This window comes from Mustela nigripes, chromosome 7 (genome assembly GCF_022355385.1).
Source record: "Mustela nigripes isolate SB6536 chromosome 7, MUSNIG.SB6536, whole genome shotgun sequence".
Classification (NCBI taxonomy): Eukaryota; Metazoa; Chordata; class Mammalia; order Carnivora; family Mustelidae; genus Mustela; species Mustela nigripes.
Window position 1 is genome coordinate 61,807,453 of NC_081563.1, and position 26,877 is coordinate 61,834,329.

Sequence of the window (26,877 nt, forward strand, 5' to 3'; positions counted from 1 at the left end):
TCTGACCTAGTGAGGGGCTCTTAGGCCACTCCATACCACATTTCAGGGCCTCCGAATGCTCATTATAAAAGGGTTTTGAGGTTTCTTTCTCTCACTTCCTTAGGGTAGTGGAGAGGTTTCTGCTTGGAATAAGGTAACATTTGGTAATTGAACCCAACAGATGGCTGGAATACAGATTTCAGAGCTGAACACTCAGGGGAATGGAGTGGTGGTGGGGGGCAACTGAAGGGTGACAAAAAGGGGGCTCCCTGGACTCTTAAATTCAAAACCTTTTCTCTGTTCTCAAAACTTGAGTGGCCCTCAGTATTTACCTAGGAGAAATGAAGACATGCATTCATACAAACACATACGTAAATGTTCATGATGGCATTGTTTTTAATAGTCAAAAGGTGGTAACAGCCCAAATGTCCATCAGGAGGTGAATGGATAAATTGTAGTACAGCCATACAAGGGAATACTCAGTATAAAAACAAAATAGTGGGACGCCTGGGTGGCTCAGTTGGTTAAGCAGCTGCCTTCAGCTCAGGTCATGATCCCAGTGTCCTGGGATCGAGTCCCACATCGGGCTCCTTGCTCAGCGGGGAGCCTGTTTCTCCCTCTGCCTGCCTCTCTGTCTGCCTGTGCTCGCTCGCTCTCTCTCCCTCTATCCCTGACAAATAAATAAATAAAATCTTTAAAAATAAATAAATAAATAAATAAATAAATAAATAAATACAAAATAGTAATACTATTAATAATTTCAAAAACATGGAGTCTCTGCATCATTCTGCTCAGTGAAAGAAATTAAACACAAAAGGTGTCATGCTGGGGTGCCTGGCTGGCTCAGCCAGTAGAGCATACAATCTTGATCTTAGGGTCCTGAGATTAAACCCCACATTGGGCATGGAGCCTACTTAAAAAATAAATAAAATAAAATAAAATTAAATTAAATTAAAAAGTGGCATGTGGTTTGATTCCATTTATATGGAATTATAGAAAAATCAAAACTATAGTGATAAGTAGATCAATGATTTAAAGGGGTCAGAGAATTAGGGGGGAGGGTTGACTGCAAAGAGGGACATGGAAAAACTTTTCAGAGTCATGGAAATGTTCTCTATCTTGATTTTGGTGGAGGTGAGACAACTGTATACAATGGGCAAAATTCATTAAACTCTGTACACTTAAAATGAGTGACTTTTATTGTATGTAAATTATGCCTCAATAAAAATAAAAAATAAAACCAACCACTTGAGTTGGACCAGCATGGAAGGCTGTCTGTCTACCTCTAAGCCTTTTTAACTGTTTGTGTCTTCTCAAGACTCCAGCCGTCTCTGAGTGGGGCACCAAAGTTCTTTTTCTAGAACTCAGAATGTTCTTTGGATTCTGAGGAGATTTCATAGAAGTTGGGTATGACTGGGAGAGAGAAAGAGGCAGGCTGAGATGGTGTCATCCACCACAAGTAGAGCATGTGTACCCATGTGAGAAATGGGTAAACACTTGTGAGTGTATCAGGGAAAGAGAGAGTAAAGGGAGGGTGTTTGTTACCTAGAATTCCATTGGGCTTTAATAAATAAAAAGCAGAGAGGGTGCCTGAGTCAGTCTTATTCATTGATAGTATCTTCTCCTTGGGTGGAGATCCCAACTGTATAATTGTCTGGTGAATTCCTGTAAAGTGAGAGGTTTTATATGTTTTTAATATTCATCTTTCTCTCCAAATTTGTCTCTCATGCAGAGTTTCCAAGGTAGTCAGCATAAATGTGAAATCTGAACTTTACTCATTTTTTTTTAAAGATTTTATTTGTTTGACAGAGATCACTAGTAGGTAGAGAGACAGGCAGAGAGAGAGGAGGAAGCAGGCTCCCTGCTGAGCAGAGAGCTGCATGCGGGGCTCAATCTGAGGATCCTAAGATCATGACCTGAGCCAAAAGCAGAGGCTTAACCCACTGAGCCACCCTGGCACCCCTGAACTTTACTCATTTATTCGCACACTTGGTTGGGGTGTATTTTCTGAATCCAGCTTGATGCTAAGGCTGCCTAGATTTGGGTCCTTAACATAGAACACCTCCATGCATGAGTAGTGTTGGGTTCCACCTGGCCACATGGCATGACTCTGGGTCTTGGTTATCGGGATGGAGTGGGGATGTGCAGGGCACTTGGATATGAACATTCTGCCCGGCCTAGAGAAGTAAGAGCCACATTTCAAATAATAGTTACATTAGCTGCTGCCTTAGTTTTTGCTAGGCTCCCCTTTACCATACCCAGGTGCTAAAGGGGGCCAAGAATGTCCATGTTTGCTGCTCTCTGGCATAAAGATGAAGTCCTTTTTTGTGATGCTGGATTTAAAAATCATATTAAAACTGTGTTTTTGGAACTTAGCTTTTTGCATGCAGGGTGTGTTCCTGCTGAGAACCTTGCTTCTCTGCAGATGACCATGGTTAAAATACAGGTCGAGAGTGGGGTGCCTGGCTAGCTCAGTCAGTTAGACCACATACCTACTGATCTCCAGGTCATAAGTTTGAGCCCCATTTTGGGGGGTAGAATTTACTTTAAAAAAAAAAAAAAAAAAAAAAGACCAGAGAGTTGCACAACCTTCAAGTTGGTTTTCACATTGAAAAGATGTTATTTTTTGGTACCTCTGCCAACCAGACCAACTGGCCTGGTAAACGCTCTGGTCAGCATGTATACTTCTTTTCTGCTCTTCTGCAGGGTGTGGGGTGGCTGTTTAAAGAGGGTGGATATTAACGCTAATCTTTGTGTAGCATAACGTGTTGCTGCCACTTGCCTTTTTTATCTGGAAGTTCAAACGGATATCAGAAGGGAACTGTTTGTGGGTACAGTGATGGTTAAAGTTACCATTATGCACAGAAATGATATTTGGAAAAAAGAACTTCCCTTTTAGGAGGTAAATCAGTTATTTAAGCATTATTTATTGAATTCTTAGGATATATGTTTATCACATATCACATGCCGTGCCAGGTACTTTGAAATGAAATTAAAATAAGTAGAGGACAGGGTCCCTGCACTTAAGAAGCGCTTTAAGAAGACATGGAATTAAGGAGAGGCATGGAGAGCTAACCAGGGATGTGAGGACTGGATATGAGTTCAGGTTGGTGCATACAGTGAGGCTGAAGAAGGAAGAGATTGATTCTTACGCTAAGATGACTTGTAGACCTTTAGCTGGGCCTTGAAACATTGGCTGGATTCCACAAAGTCAGGGAGGAAGAAGAAAAGCTAGAAAGGAAATGAGAATGGATGGGATTTTGTGCTTGCGCAGAGTTTTTTCACTGGTGCAGAGAGGAAACTACACCTAGAATAGTGTGAGGCTGGATTATGGAGCTCTGAATGGTGGCTTAAGGAGCTAGACCATATCCTGTTGACTGTGGGAGGTTGTCGAATGGTTCTGAGCAGAGGATGAAGGCAGCATTCTCAGAGACCTAAATGGAGGTCTGGGCTGGGGTGGGCAGGTTGTTGGAATGCTCTCTATAAGGTCCTTCATGCTGAGTTCTCCTTTGTCAATATGTAAATTTTCACTTAGTTGACGGCAGGGTTTCCTTTCACAAGCAGAGTGGAACCAAACATTTTGAGATATTAGCAAATGGGGTCTGTTCTCAATGTATAGAATCATTTAGGTCTTGGAAAGTTTTCATTTCACCCACATTATGGTTGGAGAGTTGACAGGAATGGAGTTTGGAAGCAAAAGCCCATTAGCTTCCACATTGTTCTCTTGTCCCTCTCCTCCAGACCATCCATGTTGAGGAATTGTTCAGGCATGGAAGTTATCCATGATGGCATTTATCATTCAGATGTGAGGAGACAAGGCAGGCACCCAAATCCCTATCCTTCTGAACTCTCTTTAATAGCATCTTCCTACTTGGGGTGTTGGTAAGCTAGCCTGAATTTAAAGAACTTTTTTGGGTGGGGTAAAAGGAAAGTTGAGTAAAGAGGTGGTAGGTAGGCGTTTGGAAAGGAAAGAAGGTCTGTGGGCTCAGGAGATTAGCCAGGGAAGCACAGAAAGTCAAACAAAGCAGAGACCCTAGCGAGCCCAGAAAATTCAGGAGAACTCACCTCTGTTCAGATTTGAAATGATCAAAACATCTCTTCAGCTGCCTTCACGGTACTTCTTCCTGCAGGCAGAATTTTCTTTTGAGACAAGTGTTAGTCAAGCAAGCATGTTTTGTTTGTGGTTGGTCACTTGGCATGTGGCATGGCTCCTTGTCCTGGACAACAAGGAAACCATTTTAATGGTGTACAGGGCAGCTATGTGTTCACTGCAAAGGAATAACAGCTTCTAGGAGAATTGGTGGCTTTGGGGAAAAACTCACAGTGGCAGAAATTAATTGGAAAGTAGAATAGAACTGACTTCCAAAGGCTGGTATTATGTGGATTTGGATGTGCTGTGGGCGAAATGACATAAAGGAAATGGAATGAGAAATAGTGTAAGTGACTGGCAAGGACCCTACTGGCGGGTCGACTAGTGCTGACCGCTCCCCCAGTGTGAATTTAGTGAGGTGTTTTCCACTTTACCTTCCCCAAACTCTCTAAAGCAACAGTGTTATTGGGGTCTGAGACACCCTTCAGAAATTTTGTGGCCATCTATTGTTTTTTAACCAACAGCAATTTTTTCTTCTTTCTTTGAAGATAAATTCATTTTGGGTGGTAGTGACTTCAGGCTGTTTTTGAATCTTTGGCTATTGGTTTGAATTTTTTTTTTTTTTAATTATTGTCACATCAACCAAAGCTAGGAAGTTTTACCGTATCCCCTTGCAGTATAAACGGTGTTTCCTTTCATCGGGAGAGCAAACTATTTACAGCCCTAACAGGGTTTACAATGAATTGTATAAGTGATACTGACTTCTGTGTCAGCAAAAAATGAAACAAAAACTGATCATAGATGACATTACCTAAATGACAGTACCTACGTGTGTCCTTCCTTTCACATTTGCTGTAATCCTGTTATGGCATTGTCCTATTACCCCGAGTACTGTCATCTTTAAATGCTGTCAGATCGTAACTGGATTGCCAAGGACAGAGGAGAGGAATCAGAGAGAGCACAGTGGCATTCCCCAGCACACCGCAGAGACAGCTCTTTCCCATCCCATAGGCTGAATTCTTGAAGAAATTGCACAGTTAGGGGCACCTGGGTGGCTCAGTGGGTTAAAGCCTCTGCCTTCAGCTCAGGTCATGATCCCAGAGTCCTGGGATCAAGCCCCACATCAGGCTCTCTGCTCAGCAGGGAGCCTGCTTCCCCCTCTCTCTCTGCCTGCCTCTCTGACTACTTGTGATCTCTGTCAAATAAATAAATAAAATCTTAAAAAAAAAAAAAAAAAGAAATTGCTCAGGTAAAATGATGACTCAGGTGTCTTTTACAAGCTTTGACGAAATAGCCAGATTCACTCGTCATGTTCCTAGAAGGAAAGAAAGAAACATTTTCTTTTAACAGCTAATGAGACACACTCTTCCAGGATAATATTCATGTTTCTGCATAATGAGAGCTCCTCATAAGTATTATTATTGTGTTTTCAAAACCAGGTCAAAAGTAAGAGCAAAGAGAGGGCTCTCTCTAAGAATTTAAAATCCAGTTGTTTCTCATGATGTTTCCCCAGACTTGGTGAGGAAACTCCATTTTAAGAGAGGGGAAACTGAGTCGTAAGATGTGTAGAAGCAGTTGTTATAGGACAGCTGGAGTTGGGACCCTTCGTATTTTGGGTTTGTTCCATGTGTTCATGTTTTTCCTTATATATTTAGACCAGATTAGTATTCAGATTTTGCATAAAACGTTCATAAATCTCCAGTCTTCACCTTTCCGCAGCTTCTGTAGGTAGACTAGTTGATGGGGAGACGGCTGCATTGAAATTAAGCCTCTTGCTTTTTGCACTCCATGGCTCATAAATAAGGGAGTGAGAAATGGTTACCCAAGCACCCTTATTCAGGCTAGCCTGGCTGCCAGAGAAGAGGGCTAAATTTAAGGGGGACCAGCTAACACTTCTTTCTCATGCCTCTTCGGTTTTTTGCTTTTTATTTTTTGGCTTTGCATTTTATAACAGTATAACTTAGTCTTTCCTTGATCTGATTCTGTATTCGTTTTTTAATATACAATGTTGATTAGTATGTTCTATTATTTATAGCTCTCCAGAAGGCTCCCAAGGGAAGATAATCTCCATTTGAGGAGATGATTTCCCAATCTCCATGCAGATGACGAAATGGTAACTGCCCAGTGCACGGCCTCCCTCCAGAGTTTTTTCCTTGCTCTCTTGGTGTGTGGCATGTGGGCCGTGGACACCCCAAAGCCCAGCTAGAGGTGCAGCCTGGGATGTGGTGACATTAACGCGAAAGGACTGGCTAATTGACTTGCAAAATATAGGTTAGGGAGTTTTATGGGATATCAAATTATCTTACTCTTTCTCTGATTAAAGACAAAATATTATATTAAGTAGATCATTACATGAGTAAAAGGTTAGACCTTCACACACTTAGAGGTGTAGCGCTGGTGTTCCCCCTGCTGCCGCTGCAGAGGCCCCATGGCAAATAGCGGACGTGAGGCCGGGAGACTCAGTGCTCATGGAAATGTGCAATGTCTGAATAGAGAAGTTAGACTTAGAGAAAGGGTGTCTGCCCTGGCTTTGAGTGTCCTGAGTCTTTTTGATACTGATAGACTAGAATCTTAAAATTAGATATGAATTTGTTCTGATTCCATTGCTGTTAGCAGAGAAAAGGACGGACCCGTGAAAGGCGGAGTGAGCAGCAGGCAGAGGGGCGGCCAGCTTTCAGAGGTGGGCTCAGTCCCGGTCGGCCTGTGAGGGGCATTCCCGGGCCATGGAGTGGAAACATCCCATCAAGGGACGTGGTGGGTCCATGACTACCAGCGGCTTGGCTGTCACCCCGTGATGCCTTGGTCAACTGTCTAATGGTGTCAGGTTCTTCCTGAAAGAAATTTCAGTCCTAATCCTGTTGTTGGGGTGGAGCCTCCACTTGTCTGATCCTCATCTGCCACCTAATCCGTCATGCCTCCCCCACCCCCACCGACTTCTGTGCGTTACTGATTTCAAAGCCTGAGACCCTCAGGCCACCATAGGGCTGGTGATCTGTAGAAAGCGGCAATTTGAAGGCTTTTCAGGCCAGATGAATTGAAGACGTATTGGTCTTTAGAAATTATTTCTTAAAGTGTGTGTGTGTGTGTGTGTAGAGTGAGTAGAGGTTTCTTGGATTTCTCTCTTTGGTACTTAACTACACATACCGGCATTCGGTGGTCCATCCGTGTTTGGCATGCCATCTTTTCCATCGTGTGAGAAGAAGCCATGGTTGCCAAAGACGAAATGGGGCAGCGTGGGCCAGTAGAGCTGCTGTTGGTGTCTTGATTTGATGTGTGCGGCAGAGAGCAGATCACAAGTCATTCTCTGGAAATGAGCCAAGATCCACCTGCAGAGCAGTGACCCTGAAAGCCCCAGTACCAGCCTCCCCAGGATGTCTTAACCTTCAGCAGCCTTTTTGTCAAATCCACTTCAGAATGGAGAACAGCTTGCCTCTGTCCCATCCTGTTGACCTGCCGACAGACAGGAGTGTTAGAAACTTTGAATAGATATGGAAACAGAGCCCTAAAAATACTAAACAGACCTTGTATGTTGCTGGGGGTGGGTGGGTGGGGGTGGGGATCAGGAGGTTGGAGAAAGTAGAGGAAATACTAAAATGTGCAGCCTCATTCCCTGTCTTGTTGAAAATGGGGATCAGATGTAGCAATATCTATTTCCAAGAGAAGACAAAGCCATCTGTTGGGCGAGGGTGTCTGTCTGGAAGGCCTGGAATTGCTGTGTGACCTTAGGGAAACACTTGCCTTCTCTGGGTTGAGCTCAGCTGGTGGCTCACAAAGGGGCGGTGCTGGTATTTATAGACCATGTTTGAGAGTCCCGAGTGGAAGGCACTTCACTTCTCAGCTCAGAATAGCAAGCGTTGTCTCTTATTTCTAGGTTGCTGGGACAGCTTCGTAGGAGCCTCATAGTCGGCAGCTCGGTGACGTTGGACAAAGGGTTCATCTTTTGAAATGAGTTGATTGGTTTTTGCCACTTGCCATGTTGTTTTATGGGTCTAGATTTTTTCTTATTTTTTCCTCACAGGCGGTGTGTAATGGAATAGGGAATCTGCCCTGGCTCACACGATCCTGTTTTGTCAGTTGGCTTTAATGACACTGAGGGTTTTCCTGGGGCTGGTGTCTGGAAGCCGCTGGCCAACCGGACAGCAGCAGGATGTGGGAAGAGACATGGGCCCCTTTGGGGTTAGCGGCCCACTGTGGCTGTCGAGGATGCTGTCCTTGGGAATCTTGCTGGGGTCGCCTTGCTCCACCCTGCCGGGTCGCGGTGACTTTAGCTAATTCGGGGGCTGTGTGAATTCATCGGTCTAGCTGGTGGCATATCCCACCCCATCCCGTCTCACTGCGCTTCAGAAGCCAGCAACTTGCAAGGCCAGGTTCCCATTACCCTTAGCTGCCTGCGTTTGTTTGCAGGACCTCAAGGAAGAATTGGGTCTTCTTAGGGAACTGGGCCCAGTATCAAACTTGAAGTCAACGTGGGAATAGTGGCAAGCAAGGGACAGCTTGTTTTTCTAGGGTTGGCCCTTGTTCTTGGTGGGGGTGTGCAAATTGTTTTTATATTGCCTATTTTTTTTTAAAGATTTTATGTATTTATTTGACAGACAGAGATCACAAGTAGGCAGAGAGGCAGGCAGAGAGAGAGAGGAGGAAGCAGGCTCTCACTAAGCAGAGAGCCCGATGTGGGGCTTGATCCCAGGACCCTGAGATCATGACCTGCGCTGAAGGCAGAGGCTTAACCCTCTGAGCCACCCAGGCACCCCCCGTATATTGCCTATTTTGACTTACATACTGTTCTTGTTGTTGACCGAGTCTTAGGCAAGTGCCACAGAGCATTTCCTTTTGGCCTAAACATGATGACATTTATATGAACTTGATGAAGTAAACACAGATTTATATATACATGATCATGGACGCGTCACCCATCCCCTTGTCCACCCCAGCACACATCCTATAAGAAGCTATTCCTAAGTGAGAATGCCTATAATTTTGAGGTCTTTCATTGGAATGGTGATCAGGGCATAAAACCTCAGCCCCATATGCATTTTTGCTTGAGTTGTTAACTTTTCCTTGCTTCCTCTTCTTTTTTTCCTCCCCCTTCAAAGTCCCCTTTCCCTTAAGAAAAAACCTGTGAGCCAGGCTGAAAGTACAGACTAGACCACTACCTTACCAGGTGCGGCTGCTGACCAGCACAAAAAAAAAAAAAAAAAGAAATATTTTTTTAAAAGAAGGTTGGAGGAGGTAGTTTCTGTTCCACAATCACTGCAATTTCAATAAAAAGCAACCTGGTTTATCTGTAAAACCTACTTCCCTTTCTGTGAATGTGACCATTTTCAATAGCAGAGGACCCTGGTGTGTGTGTGTGTGTGTGTGTGTGTGTGTGTGTGTGTGTATGTGTGTGGTGGGGGTAACGGGATGAAAGGTGACAGAAGGGAGATGCTAGTGAGTATGGAAGGAAGAGAGATGAGAGGTGGAAAAGAGAAGGGGAAGAGAGAAGGCAAAGAGACCGGTGGGAAAGAGGATTGAAATCTGAGCTATTTTTAGCTGAATGTGAATGCAGATTTCGTCAGGCTTGCTGGCTGTGGGGAGACACTGTGTGGGGACAGTCACCTTGCATGTAACTTCCTGCAAAGCGGCCATGGTGACTAAATTCTCTGACACTGTCAGAGTTTGGACAACCCTGCCAGCTCCTGGAAGGGCAGCCCAACAACTGTCACAGGCAAAGCATCAAAAGCGTGAGCTGTCGATAGTGACCTGCATTTGCAGAAAATCTGAGGGCTTTCTAATTAACAGGGGAGCTCTAAATTACAGGAAAGCTGTTCGACAAGCCCCCTCAGATGCCGTAAGTGTCACGGCGCGGATCATCATTACATCTAACAAGCTTCTGATTTTTAACAGAAGCTGTGAGGTGAACTTGCTTATAATGGTTCAGTTTCGGGGCGGGGGAGGGGGATGCAACCCTCTGCCCTGAAAAGGAAGAAAGAAAGAAGGGAGGGAAGAAAGAAAGAACAAGAAGGAAAGAAAAGAGGGGGGCGGGAAATGAAAAGAAATTCTCACACCAGTGCTTGGGGCTAACGCTCAGATCCCATTCCCGAATTCTTGCCTTTGTTGCTAGCTGAAGCATTCAGATACATCCTCTGTTTTAGCTTCTCCTGACTGTAATCTGTGTCTGCTAATAAACCAGCTCATTCATTTGATGTCCCCCAGAGACAAGCATCTTCTGCAAGTTATTTCTGACCATCACGTAATCTGTGGGGTCTGAATTGTTGAACATGGTGCCCCAAACCAGACCAACTTGAACATTACAATCAAAACACATACTATAGATGACAGTTGATTAGGGTTCTCAACTTGGATGGAAAAACTGACTAGGGGCAGCTGTACCCGAGGACTTGCCTGAGATAGCTTGGTGTTCATCTGAGATCAGGCCTTCTGACCCTGGCCCTGTGCAAAGAGTCGGGTCTTTGCACAGGGCCAGGGTATTTGAACCCCAGTCGGAGGCATTGATTGATTTAAAGCAGCTTTCAGAGGCCTGAGTGGCGTGGCTCATTTGTATGCCTTCCTCTGTGGGTGCTCCCCTTGCAAGACCATTTCTCTACCATGGGATATCCACTGGAAGAGCAGAGGGCCATAAACCTTGATGGCTGACTGCCATGGTTCGGGAAGGGCTGCATTTGGGGTGGTAGTTCTTTGGCTTGTGTGGACTCCCCCAAACTACCCATACCATCCTTGCAATTATTCATGGGAAATAAAATAACATAAATCACGCGGCCTGATTCTTCTCAAACAGCTTACAGAATAATCACAGGCTGACGTGCAGGTTTTCTTGCAGTGTCTTTATCAGTAAATCAGATTTTGAGCATTTATCCGCAAAAGTTAGATTTAAACATCATTCCTGTAATGTGTGAAAGAAAGATTTGTTTCAGTGGGGACTCTGCCAATCAGTGATCTTACAGCTTGACTCTGCTATCAATTATTGCTGCAATTATTTGTCTAGTTGGATATTTAAAATGTCATCAGAAAGAGATGATTACATATTCCAGAAAGCAAGGCACTGTATAATCAGATGAACTGAATCCAGTTAAATGTAGTGTGGTACCAACCTGTCCTTCAAAGTACGACGGTTGAGCTACCACCAGAGCCGAAGCCTTCTGCCTGGTTTTCAGGAAGCTGATCTTAACCTTGGGAGGCAGTGTGCTGCCGGGGTCGGGTGATACTCAATTATGGGAAACTTTCCAAGTCTGAAAATGGAATTGCTCCTTCAGATACACGAGAAGTGCATTCTGGTTATCTCATTCAGTTCATCTGCAAATCTATAAATAAGAAGTCCCTCTATTCTTCTTGCTTCCTGTGGATTTAAATGCCAAATCCTGATTTGTGGCGAAGTTGTCACATGCCCCTTTTCCCACTCTCTCTGCCTGGTGCCCAAGATCTAAGCAGTGGCGGTAGAAATTACAACTCTTTGGAAGCCAAGAAAAATCTCCCTTTCTCACTTTTCTCCAATTCCGGATATTCTCGGCCCTGCTTCATCTATCAGCCTTCTCCCCACTCCTCCTCCACTGCACACCCTCCTTCTGTCCGCTCCACGAACAGGAAACAAATACAGCTTCAAATTTATTTATTTTTTTATGGAGGAAAAGAGACCACAACCTGAACGAACAACACAAAAACTCCAACCAAACTAAGCTCTGTAGACAAAATTGTCCCAAATGTTCCCCTTAAGAGTCTGACCCTAATTCTGGGAGTCAGGAGTGCCCCTGATGAATAAGACGTTCCATCTGAAAGCGACAGCCAAGCCCTCTGCTGGGAGACGTTAGGCCATCCCCATTCCTACAACACCTGGAGGCTGCAGGGATGCTCTTTGTATCTAGGTGGATTTTGTGAGTTAGAGAACAAGCATGGTGGGCTGGCTGGAAGGGTTTTTCCCAGTCCACTTCCTATACAAGCATGCTGAGCTCTTATGAGTCCACAACACCTTGGGGGTCTGTTAAGAAATTAATCTCGGGGTACCTGGGTCGCTCCGTCATTCATTGTCCACTTTAGATCTTGACTCAGGTCTTGATCTAGCAGTTGTGAGTTTGAGTCCCACATTGAGGTCTGTGCTGGGTGCGGGGCCTACTTAAAAAAAAATAAAAAAAAGGAAGGAAGGGAAGAAGAAAGGAAGGAAGGTAGGTGGGTGTGAATCTCATCTGTGGGGGCAAAAAAAGCACCTTTTAAAAAACACTGGAGCCCTGGGTTGTGTGCACTTATAGGAAAGAGAAAGATGGAGGGGGTGGACCATCCAAAAAAAAAACCCCAAACCCAGAAAACTTTTAAAAAGTCACAACCCATTGAAACAGAGAAGAAACACTGTCCATGCTGCAATCAGTGTTGGCCAGGAGTGGGCAGTGGACAGACCTGTCACCTTGGTCCCCTCTCCACCCTCACTGGAGTTTCCCTGCCAGGCCCCGCAGCGTGTAGGTTGGTGAGCCAGGTCAGCTGACCACACTGCCCTTTTGTGAGAGGACAGATATTACTTTGGCCTTTGAAAGCAAGTCATCTGCTTGTGGTGGGTGAGGTATACTGTATTAAAGCCACAGAACAAAGGGGTGAAGGGCCTGGTTTAGCTCTTGAATGATGGAGACGAGGCCCTGGGGTCTGAATGTCTGCCCTGTTCTTGGGATTCCTGCTCTATTTTTATTGTAAGGGTGCACGTTTCTTTCTTTCTGCCCTCTAGCATGTCCCAAGCCGAGGTGGGGGCCTAGGCCTGTGGGTAGGCAGGGAATCTGTGGGGCTGTCTCTGAAGCCCACAGCCATGGTTTCACATGCCACAGCCATTGCCAGGCCTTGGGCTGGGGAGCCTGGGGCCTCACGGAGCGCAGCAGGCCTTTGCATTCTTTCTTTCCCAGGCCTCCGTGGGGCCGCGCCAGGATATGGTGCAACTCATGGGTGATGAGGTGTGGGCGGCTGCAGGTGTTCTCCTGCATCTGAGACGGGGAGGCAGCTGAGATCAGCCTGCCAGCCTTTTCTGCACCTTCCATGGCCAGCTTCCTAGCCTGGTTTTTAAGCCCTTTTAGTGTAGCAAAACCATGGGTTCTAAATAGAATTATTTGAACTGAAGAACTTCACACTGTTCTTTCTCTTGGGGCAGAAAGATAGGGGTGTAGGTGGGGGATGAGAATAGAGGAAAGTGTGGGAGATTACTAAAAAAAAAAAAAAAAAAAAATTGAGAGAGGGAAAGGAAAGGGACCCAGATTAGGTAATTGGGGCCAGTTCATTAGAAGACTTAAGAAAATCTGACATTGATTGTAACTCTTCTAACTGTGTGATTATATGGCATTTGGAAGGTGAATTATTAACCTGATTGTCCATAACAACCATTGAGTAAATATACAATTAGAGATTGCCAAAATTGTACAGTGAACTGATGGGCCAGCAGCCACCTTCAAGGGGCTGTAATCATCTCCCAGGTCAAGGCTGACCTGGAGGTTCCTTGGTTAGTGAATCATTTACTGGAGTGACCTCAGGGAGGGAAGGTTCCCCTGGTCACTGCTGGCTCTGTGCAGCTCCTTCCAGCCAGCTCGTGGAGAATAAAGGGTTCCCTAACATGAAGGAAAGTCCACTGAGCAGTGCTCAGGTTCTGACTGTTTATTAAGAGACTTTTCTCTGCCTGGGATGGTGTCGGGCCATGAGAGGTGGACACTACCGTCTTGGTTCTCAGAAGTCTGGGAGTTTAGTGGAGGAGCCCATGCCGGTGAATGCATGATAATCAGGGGGGATTCTGGGCCCAGGAGAAATGCAGTGCAGAGCTGAAGATGGAGGAATGGCATAGCCTTTGTCATCCCCTCCATTGTCTATCCAGGGCCCTTTGTGAGTGTCTGCCCATGCCCCCAGCCCTAGGTGCAGGAGGGCCCCCCCCTCCGGGTAATCTCAGTGGGGCCTCCTCCTGGGGAAGTCCACAGCCCTCTCACACTGAGGAGCCAGCCTGTGTCAGCCAAGAGCCTTGGGCCATAAATGCAAAGTATGGTTGAACAAAAGCAGCTTTTGAGTGAGAAAGCTGAGTGGAGTTGTCCCAACCTGTCAACTTCAGATTTCTTTCCTCCTCCCCATAAATCAAAAAACGGTTGGTGGAAGGGAGGGACAGAAGCGTTTCATTTTCAGATTTTGTAAGAAAATAAAATCAAATCAAAAGAACCTGTCCCACGCTGATACCTTACATGCCAGGTTTGAGCCTGAGGCAAATTTTTGTGGCCATGTAATAAGCCTCTTTAAAATGGTGACAGACCCTTGACTCTTTGCCTTGAATTACACTGATAAAAGACATTTTATTGCGTTAGAGCTGGGGCAGGAGTACAGGACGGTTCTTGCCTGGTCGGCCTCTTTGAAACCGCGTCAGCCCTGCTGTCCACACTCCCCACCGCCTGACAAGGTTTGAGCACCATCGCGGCGGAGATCTGTGGGCCCATGACAGAGGGGGCTTTCTACCCAGCAGTCGAAAGTTGAGGCTCTGGAAGTAAAAGGATTTCAGCCTGAGGGGCTTGTTAAGGAGAGTGGAGTGTCTCTGTTCTTGGTAGACAGAAGAGATCCTGACACTGGTGGCTCTAGGTCAGTCTCATGGTTGGGACCCCCAGGAAACAGAGCGCAGCTGGGAAAGTGAACCCTCTCAGACCTCATCTCCCCAGCCGTCTTAGAGACATTCCAAAGAAACAATTCCAGGGTCTCCCTTGTAGTGTTGGACCCCTATATTCCCCCCTTGATCCTTATGGAATAGGGACAGGGGATTGTGGCCCCTTTGCCCAGGGAGGCCAGGTCTCCACTGGCTGAGCCCCCAAGTGAACCTGTTCACTGGGTAGAAAGGAGTTGAGATGGTGCGTTCTTGGTTTGAAGAGCTTGGAGGTGTCTGATAACTCTGGGTGTTACCCTTGCTGAATCAACAGAATTAGTAAAGCCAAGAACAGCTAGCAACACCCACCCTGTGGCTGGATTGGGAACTCTTGAATGAGTGTAGATGATACATGTGGGCATCTCTTTTTTATTCAGGAAATTCTTTCCAGGTTGGTTAGTGGTATAAATGAAGGATTAGAAATTGGGGGGAAAGCCAGGAAAATGACTAGGAAGCCAAGAAAATAGGCCTCAGATAAATAGGCTATGTCCTCCTCTCCTTTGTTCTGTGGGATTCTGTCAGGGAGGTTAGGGCTGAGGCCAGAGCTTGGCTGCTCTGTGCCCAGAAGGAGGGAAGGTGCTGAGGGACTGAGGAAGATGGTAGCAGAAGTTGGAGGAGCTTGTGGGCGGGCAGAGGCCTGTTTCTGAAAGAAGGACTAGCTGCCTTGGGATGAGGCCTGGCCTCACAGGACCAGAACCCTTCTTGATTCAATCTCACCTCAGGCGAGAGGGCAGCCTAGTTTTTTTCCTGAAGAAATGTCAGAGCCTGACCTGCTAGACCATTTTTTTTTCTTTTTAGTTTGTAGAGCTTTGAAGCCTTAAATTAGTTCTCATAATTTCCGAGCACTTCTGTATTAACCATAGGACATAATAGGTTTTAATTCTGGAGAATGGCCAGTTCTGGTTCTAAGAATCTCTTGGCCAAGATTGTCACAGAGCCTTTGACCTGAAGATTATGCCTTCCCCACTGCCTGAAACGCAGGTGAGCACACACACACACACACACACACACACACAACTTTATAGTCCCAGGAAGGCAAGTGATTGCCTGTAAATGGCATTAAGACTTGTGTCTAGACAACACACCCTGCCTTGGCTCACCTCGAGGGCTCCTGAGGTAAGTGCCGATGAGGGGCAAAGCTTGGTCCCCAGAAAGGTGGACTGGACTCTGAGCTCCAGCCCTGCCTTCATGACCTGCAGCAGGATGCTTTTCGCACCTTCTGCTTTCTCCTTGAGGAGGTGAGGATAACACCTTCCCTCATCCCACAGGATTACCATAGGGCCAGAATGTGAGGAGGATGCTTTGGGAAGAAGGAAGATATCCTTTCTTAAGAAGGGCCAGGCTGGGAGGCTTGACACAGCCTTCCTGGGGCTGCCTGTCCTTTGGGGCCCAGTTCCCTTGAATGGCTGCACAGATCAGCCCTGGAAGATAAGACTAGAAAATTCTCCAGCTCCGTGGGTGGTCAACCATGCCTATGCCCTCCCTCATCTCTCCAGCACCTCACTGCCCCAGCCTGTTGACCTCCTCCTCCACAGCACCCAAGAACACCTGAAAACATCAAGGGTCTCTTTATAAATGCCAAGCTTAGGGTTTTTTAAAGTTTATTCTGGTATTTTCTTGAGACTGATGAAAATGGTGGTGTGGAGGCAGAAATTATGTTTGCCGTGAACTGACACAGATAAAAAGGCTGGGGGTGGCCTCTTTAGAGTAATTTGGGAGTTGCGTGTTCTGCCGGCTTTGATAGACAAGTCTTCTGCTCTGGCTGGTGTTATCAGAATTAAACGTTTGCTGAGCAAATGGTCAGTCTCATTGGACCCATCTTCCTGGCCCAAATGCCTTTCCCTCCCTTCAGTGCAAAGTGTTCATTCCACCCTTCTTAGACACCTAATACTGAAGTCAGGAGAAACTCAAGTGTGGTTTTCAAGGCTATCCAGGTGTCTGGGACCATGATTTTCCATCCTTTTCTTCATTTATCCTGTGGGTAGGGGGGGGGCATGAGTGGTGTCTGTGAGTGTATTTGTGGGAAGTTGGACAGTTTGGGTGACAGAAAGGAATTCAGGGCAGCTCCTTGGATCACTGCCCCCTTCTCACCGCAGAGGTATTGCACTGAGCCCCACCTTAAGGAAGCCCAATACCCACAAAATCTCATCAATGGCAACTGATAAATTAGAGGGTGATTTTTCACATTACAGAAAAGATTGTTAACTTTTCAAAAGGTTTCGCCACAGGGTTCCTTTAAATAGTGAGCTCCCCCACTGAATTTAAAGTGTTTGTTTACAGATCATTAACTACTTGACAGAGAGGTTGGGGAGGGGGTGGAGGAAGAAGCACTTAAAAGGTAAAATGTTAGAAGCCCTGCCAATTTTCGATGGGCCTGGAAGGGTGATGAAACATCTCTGAAATTATGTTGGTTAGCAAATGCGATTCCGTTTACAGAAACTCACTTTACACATGGCTTTCCAGGAAACTTTCACATTGGTTGAAGGCAGGGACCATTGGACCCTGGGGCCTTGCTGCCCTGGTTTGAGGTGGCTGGGAGAGGACTCTGGCTCTCCTAGAGTTCTGTGTGTGCCCTCGCGAGCTGTGGGTGCCAGGCTCTGGCATGAGGCCGAGCTTTGCCACTGGCCGTCTGGCACGGACAGCTGAGACCTTTTCCCTTGACATTTAGCCTGAGTTTGTGGAAAGTTTTTTCCTGGTTCTCTGTGACCTTCAGTCTCTTTGGCTCTGGACCCACCTAGGTTTCCTCCTTGAAGCGTAGACAGGTGAGCCTGGCAAGATTGTGTCCCAGGAAGCTGAAATCCACCACCAGGCCTACCTTCTGAGCCAAAGAATTAGGCTGGCAGCTGAACCCAGCCCACACTAGTGTGTAGGTTCTTGCTACAAGGGCATGGGCATGAGGGGCACAGGCCCATCCTGGCCAGTGTTTAGGATGGCCCATAGACGGTCTCTTCACTGCATCCCAAACTCCTCTACTACATCTGGTCTCAGAGAGACTGACTGGCCTGAGAAACTGGAGGGAGTCCTCCATCGGATCCAGTCTGCTCTTTTTAAGGACAAGAACACTTCGGGTCAGAAAGGGGAAGGGATTTATCAAGGTCATGCACCGCTGGTGAGTGGCAGAGTGGGGATCGAAGACTCTGGATTCCTGACTTCATGCCAGCAGCCTCTCCAGAGGAGCGAATCCCTGACGTCCTAAAGGAAGAGAAGAATCTGAGAGTGAGGGTCAGTGCAGCTCATGGGCCTGGGCATCTTTAAAAGTAGTTCTCCTATTCTCCCAAATAACCTGAGAAAGACCCCAGGTAAAAGCAAAACTACCTGTGCAAACGCACGCCTGCGCACACATGCACGGACACTCCACCCCAGACAAACAAAATGCTCAAAGAAGGACTCAGAGCAGGGGGTGGGGGAGTGTGAAAGGACCCGGCCTTCCCTGTGGCTTTGAAGAGAAGAAAGGGGGAAATTTGGAGGGAAGGTCAAGTCGGTGATTGAAGAGACAAAGCAGGGTATGAAAATCTCCACACTTCTTGCACAGTCATTTGTTGAAAATGTGTTTGCAAGTACAAGCCCATCTTAAACTGCCAATGATACATCTGATAGAGATTATTTAAGCCAGGGAGGCAATACCACCAAGAAGAACGTGGCTATCAACACTTGTTTGTCTGACTCAGAGAAATGAAACAGTGAATTCTGCCTCAGTGGACCACCCACCATTCATCAGGGGAGAAAAATGGAGGTGGGGGGCGGGGACAAAACAGGACAGGCGAACTTCCGTGAAGAGTTTCACAAGCGTTCGCAGGGCTGTGTCGCTTCTTTTAAGAAAATGTGATATTTAGGGATGACTGGGTGGCTCAGTTGGTTGGACAACTACCTTCCGCTCAGGTCATGATCCTGGAGTCCCGGGATCCAGTCCCGCATCAGGCTCCCAGCTCCACAGGGAGTCTGCTTCTCTCTCTGCCCTTCTCCTCACTCATGCTCTCTCTCACTGTCTCTCTCTCAAATAAATAAATAAATAAAATCTTTAAAAAAAAAGAAGAAGAAGAAGAAAAGGTGATATTTGGAAGTATGAACTTGTCAAAGCTGAAGACTTTGTAGAAGTCCTCAGTTTATTTAGATGAGCAGATCCTCTGTCGTCAACTCAACGGATCGGTGTACAATATTTTGATTTCAATGTAACTACCTGTTGGGCCCCCATTTGCTCTGTGCACACCTTGGCCTTTGCTCCTCGGAGCCCCTATACCTACTTTTGCTTTTGTCTAGAAGGTCCTTCCTCTTGGCTCTCCAGGTACAGTTCGTAAGTTACCTCTGCCTGAAAGCCGCTCTCCTCCCTTTCAAGTGGAAGTAATTTCTCTTCCTTTGAATTTTTATAGCAGTTTATCTGTGGCTCTCTCATGGCACACTTTCTGCATGGGAGTGGAGCGATTTCTGTCCAGGCCTTATCTTCTCTACTAGTGGAAGGCTGCCTCGGGAAGTCTGTGTCTGGGTTTTCTTTGTGTTAACCGGCAGACGTTGGCCCATTGCTTTGAGCCTCACAGGCCCTCAGTAAATAGTTGTTGAATGAATGCATGGAAGAATGAATGAATGGAATTAACCTGGGTGACACATTTTGCGCAGTGAGGTACATAGTTAAACAAAGGGGGAAAAAAGTCCTAAGACAACTTGTCTTTATATAGCTGCCCTTCCAGTCTCCTTGATAAGTTCCACCATTCTAAGGCAAAAGCCTGAAGTGTAATAAAAATTTATCTAATTCACAATCAAGTGAAAATACTTTGGGCCCAGAGCCAAAGAATATTATTGGAGTGCACTTTTTTCAACACCCTAAATTTAACCAGCTGGAATTCTTTTTTTAAGTACCATCCTATTCAACCTTTTGAAATGAAGGATTTGCCTTTTAGTGGGAAATCTGCATTTCAACACAAAGATGGAGCACAATGTCTTTGGTTTCGTTATTCTTCAGAAAAGCAAGCTCTTTTTTTTTTCTTTTTTGAATTATATGCTTTGCTTATGTTAAAGACACAGACTGCAGAAATTTTGTTTAGGCCCGACAGATTGGTAGCTCGCATTTTTTGCATTTTTATAGATAAAGGGGCATGGAAAGTGGCATCTCTCCTCCCCTCGTTCAGTGAGTTCCTACGGTAAGAACTCAAAAGGTGAAGTTAGTTTTTAGATAGTCAGGGCTCAGCTAAGAGTATAGAATTGGTCAAAAAAGAAGAGTTTTTCATGTATAATTGATGAAATGAAGTCAGTGATGAAGTATCAAGGAACGTAGAGATCATGAGTAAGTTTCAGCAGAGACATTCTGTTCAGTGTGATATCTCTAGAATTCCTGCTTGCTTTCATTTGTACAGGATACATTTTTTTTTAAGATTTTATTTATTTATTTGACAGAGATCACAAGTAGGCAGAGAGGCAGGCAGAGAGAAAGTAGGAAGCAGGCTCCCTACAGAGCAGAGAACCCAGTGCGGGGCTCGATCCCAGGATCCTGGGATGGTGACCTGAGCAGAAGGCAGAGGCTTTAACCCCCTGACCCACCCAGGCACCCCTGTACAGGATACACTTTTTAGAGAGCATCACAATTTGGTAAAACCTCAGCTCGTTAAAAAAAGCAATGGTGGAAAAAATGCTCGTGGAAAATGCTCATTTCTAGAACAAAAGGGAATGCAATTTTGACAATATCAGAAGGTTAATTAAGAAGTCTGTTAGCGATGATAAACCTGGCACATTTTCAGTTTAGACTGACATGACTCAAGACACCGACATAGCTAATGTTTGCTCTATAATACTGTGATAAGTCACAGAATCTCAGAGAGGAGCTGGTATCTATTGTAAACGGAAGGTCAAGAGCTAGAAAGACGTTTAGTGGATTTGTTTTCCAGTTAAAGAAGCCCCTGTCCCAGACTAGCGGCCCTACTGTTACTTTTATTATTTGGATCCACTAATATTGATAGAACTGGAATTGGTTCATTCAGCAATCCGTCTAAACTTTCAGGATGAATTTTTAAATGTAGTCGGTAAGTTGGCTGGGGGAAGAGGGGATTGGAGAATTTTGGAACTGGAACAGAGGGTCAGGGTCCTTTATTTCAGCCTATCACCCAATATCGAGATTCCCTCCCCATCATGGTGGGCTGTCATTCTTTTCGTTTTCTTTTCTTTTTTTTTTTTTTTTTAAAAAAAGGTTTTATTTATTTATTTGACAGAGAGAGACAGCGAGAGAGGAAACACAAGCAGGGAGAGTGTGAGAGGGAGAAGCAGGCTTCCCAAAGAGCAGGGAGCCTGATGCAGGGCTCAATCCCAAGACCCTGGGATCACTCCCTGAGCTGAGGGCAGAAGCTTAACACACTGAACCACCCAGGTGCCCCATGTCATTCTTTTCTTCAATATCCAGAGTGAATGGGAAGTAACAGCTTCCCAAGGTAACCCATTCTACATGTGGACAACTCTGTTCCCTTTGTGCCCTACCTAGTTGGAAAAACAGAGAAGTTTTCTAAAAACGTATGTTTAAAAGATACCTGGATGGCTCAGTCAGTTGAGTTTCTGCCTTCGGCTTGATCCCAGGGTCCTGGGATGGAGCCCGGCATTGGGCTGTCTTCTTGGTAGGGAGCCTGCTTCTCCTTCTCCTGCCTGCCACTGCGCCTGCTTGTGCCCGTCTCTCTCTGTCAAATAAATAAATAAAATCTCTTTAAAAGAAAAACAAAACATACGTCCAAGAAAGGAAACATATACATGTGTATACATTATAGTAAATATCACATATCTATACCTCCATGTACACCGCTAGAGAGGCCTGGGGGTTTAATACCTGATAAAGCTTGGCCACCAGAAAGTCATCAGGCATGTTGTAGATGATGCTTCGTACTTAGCTGTTTGGGCTCCTTTGTAGATCAGCAGTATTACTTGTCGATGAGGAGACTATAGTGTGGCTGCGTTTCATACCCAGTGATTAATTTCAGAAACAAACAGCATGGCAATAATAAAGGAGTCTTTGAGATGCTCTTGAGGAAACCTAGAACTTGATTTAAGGACCTTAAATTCCAGGGACATACCACAGGGCTGAGAGAGCTCTGCATCCAAAGTTGGTACCCATTGTATATAGAAATGTAAAGTGACCAGTGTAAAGCATTAAATCAAAACCATTCCCAATTTACTGCAGATTTTTAATGAGACCTGAAAAATAAGATTCATTATTTTTTATTCAGCCGTAAAGACACATTGCAACTTAACAATGCATAAGGCATTTCCAAGGCCATAGTGGAAATGCTGGGTCTCTAGAGAACTTTGTGAACCAGAACAGGTTAACACACCTTTTGCCAGAAGCATACAGGCATTTGAAAAGACTGATCCGGAAGAGGGCAACACATTACATGTGTGAGTCCAGACAAGGAAACAGCCCAGCTCCTAACTCTGTCCCTGCCGTGTGCCACAGCTGCTTTCTCAAACATTTCAGCTTTGGTGGAAGTGGTGAGGACACCATCTGTCAGACATAAACCAGTCTGGATGTTGTCTTGTGCAAAGAGCATTCCCTGTTGGATGGAAAGCTTGGATCTGTTCTCTGTCCTGGCACTGAAGAAGGGTGACCCTGAGATTCCACATGAAGGGATTCTTAGCTATATCCCAAGCTTGCTCTGTTTTTGACTGTTCTAAAGGAGGTGAGTCCCAGACAGAAGAGACGATAGTCTCGTAGCCATTCTGGCTCTCTGCCAGAAGAACATGCTTCCAGCTTCCATGCCTCCCTCGTCCTAGGACAGCAGGATTAAACTGGAACTGTGCCCACATATCACCTGGAGGAGTTGTTCAACATCGATTGCTGCCCGGCCCCCACCCCCAGGTGTTTATTCAGTGAGTCTGAGGTGGGCCTGAGAATTTGCATTTCCAACGGGCTCCCAGGGAATGCTGATATTGGGCCTCCAGTCTGGAACTGCTGCCCTGAGAGTGCCACCAAGGAAACGAAAGAGAGAATAGCCAGACTGCCCACTTTCTAGCCCACCACTCCCTGGGGAAAATGAAGAGCAAAGGCCTTCAGCCAGGGGTGGCTCAGGCAGGTAGACCTGCTCATTGAGTGCAATGCTTAGAAGCATTCATTGTGAGACTTTGCCTAAAACATGTTGACGTCATTGCAAAAAGTTAAACCCTAGGGAGGCGATTAACAATTTAGCATTTTCAGTTCCAGTGAGAACTGCCGTCTACTTACCAAGGGGAATGTGTTCAGTGGGAGAGGCTGCAGAGTCAGCTGGGGTTCCCCACTGCCTTTGTTTTGACACTCTTCCTGGAGAAAGAGAAATGCAAGGATGGGTCTCTCCGAAAGGCAGTGTCAATAGCTTGTTAAGCTGATAGAAACAGTTTGTCTCTCTTTAGCTGGCTAATTCTGCAGGGGAAGCAGTGGTAGAGGGTGAAAGCAGAGAGATCTGGGTTGGGGTGGGTGTGTGGGGGGGGTTGCGGGGTGGGGGCATGGGAAGCTAAGAGGCTCAGGAGGCAGATCAGGTGTCGGTTTCCAATTTTAAAGCTCAGTCAGTTTATTTGGACCTTCAAAAGGCCCACTGAGCACCTTTGGGTTGGACTTTCTCCCAAGACGTTGTTAGGAGAAATTCTTTCTCTTAACGGGTCAGGAGAAAGGGAGCCCCCCACACGGGCACTTCTTGGGTGGGAACCCGGAGAAGAGCTGGATGGATATCCCAGCAAAAAGCACAGGATGGGAAGTCAGGAGACGATTCCGATCTTCACTTCAACCGTCAGCATAGCTGTGGGCCAGCCACTTAATTTCTCAAGGCCTCAGTTTCCCCATCTGTAAAATGAAGGCATAGACTTGAGGATCTTGAAGGTTTCTTAGAATTCAAAAGCCAAAAAGCAGGGTTGTGGTGCCAGATACCCAGATTCTGTCCTTGACAAGCCCTTGCTTTGCCACATGGCCTGGCCTTGTGGAAGAGTGGACCAGGCTGCTGCCCCCAGAAGCTCAGCTTGCTCAGGGCTGACGAATCTGTAGACAGGTTTGCCAACCAAAGGTAAATGTGAGTGGTCAGACCTAGATTAGGCGAAGAGCCCTCCCATTTCTTGCTGGAGGCCTATCAAGGCACCTCAAGGCTCTTCTCAGAGGAAGTGGCAGAGAGTTTGAAATCAGACTGTCCCCGGGCAGGGGTCCAGGTCCCATGCTGCATTTTTGCCAGGGTCACAGAGCTACCTCAGTTGTGTGGGTCTCCTAAGGAAAGGATTTCCATCTTAGTCTCATGCTGAGCAAATTTAGGAAATGGCTAAAGGCAAGAGCAAGTGCAAAGATGGGTTCTCAGACTTCTTGTTGAAAAACACAATGACTAAATCTGCAGTGAATTTTACCCTCTACTCTCAATACCCTGTTTATAATATAAACGATCAAATGAAGACTTACTTTTTTTTTTTTTAAGTCCAGTCTTTGCACTTTTCATGGGTTCATTTTGTGGTATTTGTTTTGTTTGGAGTTAGAGCGGAGGATATGTCTCTGGAGATGGTCTCCAAAAGCAGCCCCCCCTTTGCAGGCCTGGTAACAACAGAGTATAAGATCTTCCACAAGCACCACGCCATTGTTACCCACCGGGCTCCCCATGAAAGGGAGCCTTGTGCTGACTGCCCTGGCTGTTCTTGGCAGCGTGAATCTCTATAAGGAGAACAGGATATATTTTACACTTGAGACCTGCTATCCTAGAGTCTAACAACAACACTTTTAAGTGCTCTTAATATTAAGCTAATGGAAAACATACTCTGTTTACTCACCATCAAAGTCTGTTTTTCTTCTCTCCCTCCTCCCCCAATCATCACAACCTCCCAGCCTCTAGAACACACTGAGTATCTCCTGCTCCATCGATCTACACTCTGTCTCAAGGTTGACCTCTCCATGCTTGGTTGGCTCAAGGTGGACTTGGAAAAACTAGGAACTTACCACATAAACCATGTAATCCCCAGGTCGCACAAACCAAATATTTCTTTTCTCACAAAAGTCTCAGTGCTAGAAATGCTTGATTTACTGCTAGATTTATGTTTATTAGTGTGAGAAGTTGTTTCTCCTCGCCAGAGAGCAACCAAGTGCAGTAGAATGGAGAAGGTGGGCCAGTTTTTCTGGGTGCTTGGTTCTCTCCTTGTCACGTAAGAGTAGGATTCCTCACTCTCAAGCTGTGGACTTGGCCAAAGTTATTTGGCCAGAAGTCTAATCTTTATTCTCCACTGCTTTGTGTTGTAAGAAGCCGTGTCTATGTGGGGTATTCCATTGATGCGATTTTAGAGAAGAGTCTATTCTAGATTCTTGCCCAACCAAGTCCACAATGCCCACGATTTCCCTGTCTTTGAAGGCGCTGTCCTAAGCACAGCTTGGGAAGAGGGAGCAATGGGACAGGGAAGACAGAATGGGCCTCTCTATTCTAGAAGGAATGATTCACAGATCCACTTATTTCCTACTTGCATATTGTTTTTTGTTTGGGCTTGTCTTTTATAGTAAATGTATGCATGTAAACCAGCCTTGCAGATAAATCCCCTCCCTTTTGCAGTCTACCCCCAGTATTACCAATTTTCCCCTTGCTATTTACATGTCTCTTATTGTAAGACAATAAACAAGCAATAAGAAGCAAAGGAACCAAAGACCAACCCCCCCCCCCATTAAAACAAACCCCTTTTCTTTTGTCTAAAAAGACCAAAATCAAAAACAAAACAAAATTGTGGAAATAACTTCATCGCTGTTTGTTTGATGCAGTCCTTGGGCCTGTTAACTATCTGCAAGGCTGTTGTAATGATGTTAATCTATTTTAATGGAATTGAAATGTGATATCCTGTGGTTTACGATGCACATTGTTTGTAGCTTTAGTGCTTGATTTTGGGTTTCTTTCACAGATAAACTTCTGCACTGGAGGGGCCTGTCCTCCCCTCGTTCTGCACACGGAGCTCTAATCCCCACGCCCGGGATGAGTGCAGAATATGCCCCGCAGGGTATTTGTAAGTTGAGCATTATTTCTTCTACAAATGTCCGTGTGTATAAAGCTGAGAGTTTCTGGAAATTACCCTTACTTTTTAAGTACTGAAAAGAGTTACTTTCAAAACAGATTGGCATTCTCATCTGCATTATTCCATTACTCACTGGTACCCTCTCTCCCGCCCCAATCCACACCCCCTCCCTTTTTCCTCCTCCCCTTTCCTCACTGGAGACAGAACTGACAGCAGTTCATCCCTGGGGGTAGGGGGAGGTAGGGGGGGTGGAGGGCGAGGGAGGTGGCCTCCCCAGGGTCTTAGCTGTCTCCACTGCTGGTGACCATATACCATCTGTGTGTTCAGGCCCCATTTTATTGCTGGACATTCGCTTGCATGGCCTCATTTAGGATTTGGAATTTATTCCATGGAGTCCGTGTTAGCAGAGGCCAGAACCAAAAGAAGTCAATGTAGAGTTACTTTAGAGCTGTGCTCATGTGTGTTATATGTGCATTTCCATGTGTATTGAAGCATGGTATATTTGTATATCCACATGGTGCATTATATATGTGCATACATATGCAATTTCTACTTATTTTTCTGCTAGTCTTAGAGACAAATGCACAGCCTTGTTGCTTAAATTCAGAGTCCACCGTCACCCACATCACTACCACTAATACCATGTACTTGTTCAAACCAATTTTATGGTGGGGAAATTTTTCTGAAATGTAGATTTGTATGTTGGTGAAAATATGTTTGAAAAGATGTTGTTTTAAAAGGTAATTCAGTTTGCTTTTCTATGGAGTAACAAATGATATGAGTCATGCATGGCTACAAAGTCAGATGGGGGTGGGGTTTGATTCTACCCCGAACACAAGAAAGCAGCTTCCTGAAAAAAAGAAGTGTGGCATCTAATCTTTAGTTAAGGAATGTTATTTTTACTTGGAAAGTGTGTGAAAACTAACCTGTTGTAGACAGAAGAAAGGAAACGGGGAGTGTGTCATGGAAAGAAAAGAACAAGATGCTGCAGGTGTTCAGCTAGAGAGGGGCCTGGTTAGTCGGTGGGAGAAGTAAGGTAGACCTAACCATCCAGTGAATGGTGTCTGCAGGGCAGGGCTTGCGCCCTGAGACCAAATTGGAAGCCAGTTGTTTGTTTTGTTAACTCCTAGGTAATCCTAGGTAACAAGGACTCATTGTGTGAATTTCACAAGTCCTCCAGTCCCGAGGGCTGGGCGGTGGAGGGGTTAAAACACCACTTCTGCCA

The 26,877-nt window shown here is 45.6% G+C and overlaps 1 protein-coding gene across 9 annotated transcripts in view; it reads left to right on the forward strand.

Moving 5' to 3' along the window:
* The window catches only part of BCL11A (BCL11 transcription factor A), a 102,871-nt gene that overhangs the window by 61,476 nt on the left and 14,518 nt on the right, over window positions 1-26,877 (forward strand). For 6 of the 9 annotated variants that reach the window (XM_059406022.1, XM_059406030.1, XM_059406028.1 and 3 more), the window contains one exon: window positions 25,542-25,643. The exons of the other annotated variants lie outside the window; for them this stretch is intronic. In XM_059406022.1, the coding sequence (XP_059262005.1) occupies window positions 25,542-25,643 (102 nt within the window). The remainder of the gene's footprint in view (window positions 1-25,541; window positions 25,644-26,877) is intronic. 9 annotated transcript variants of the gene reach the window in all.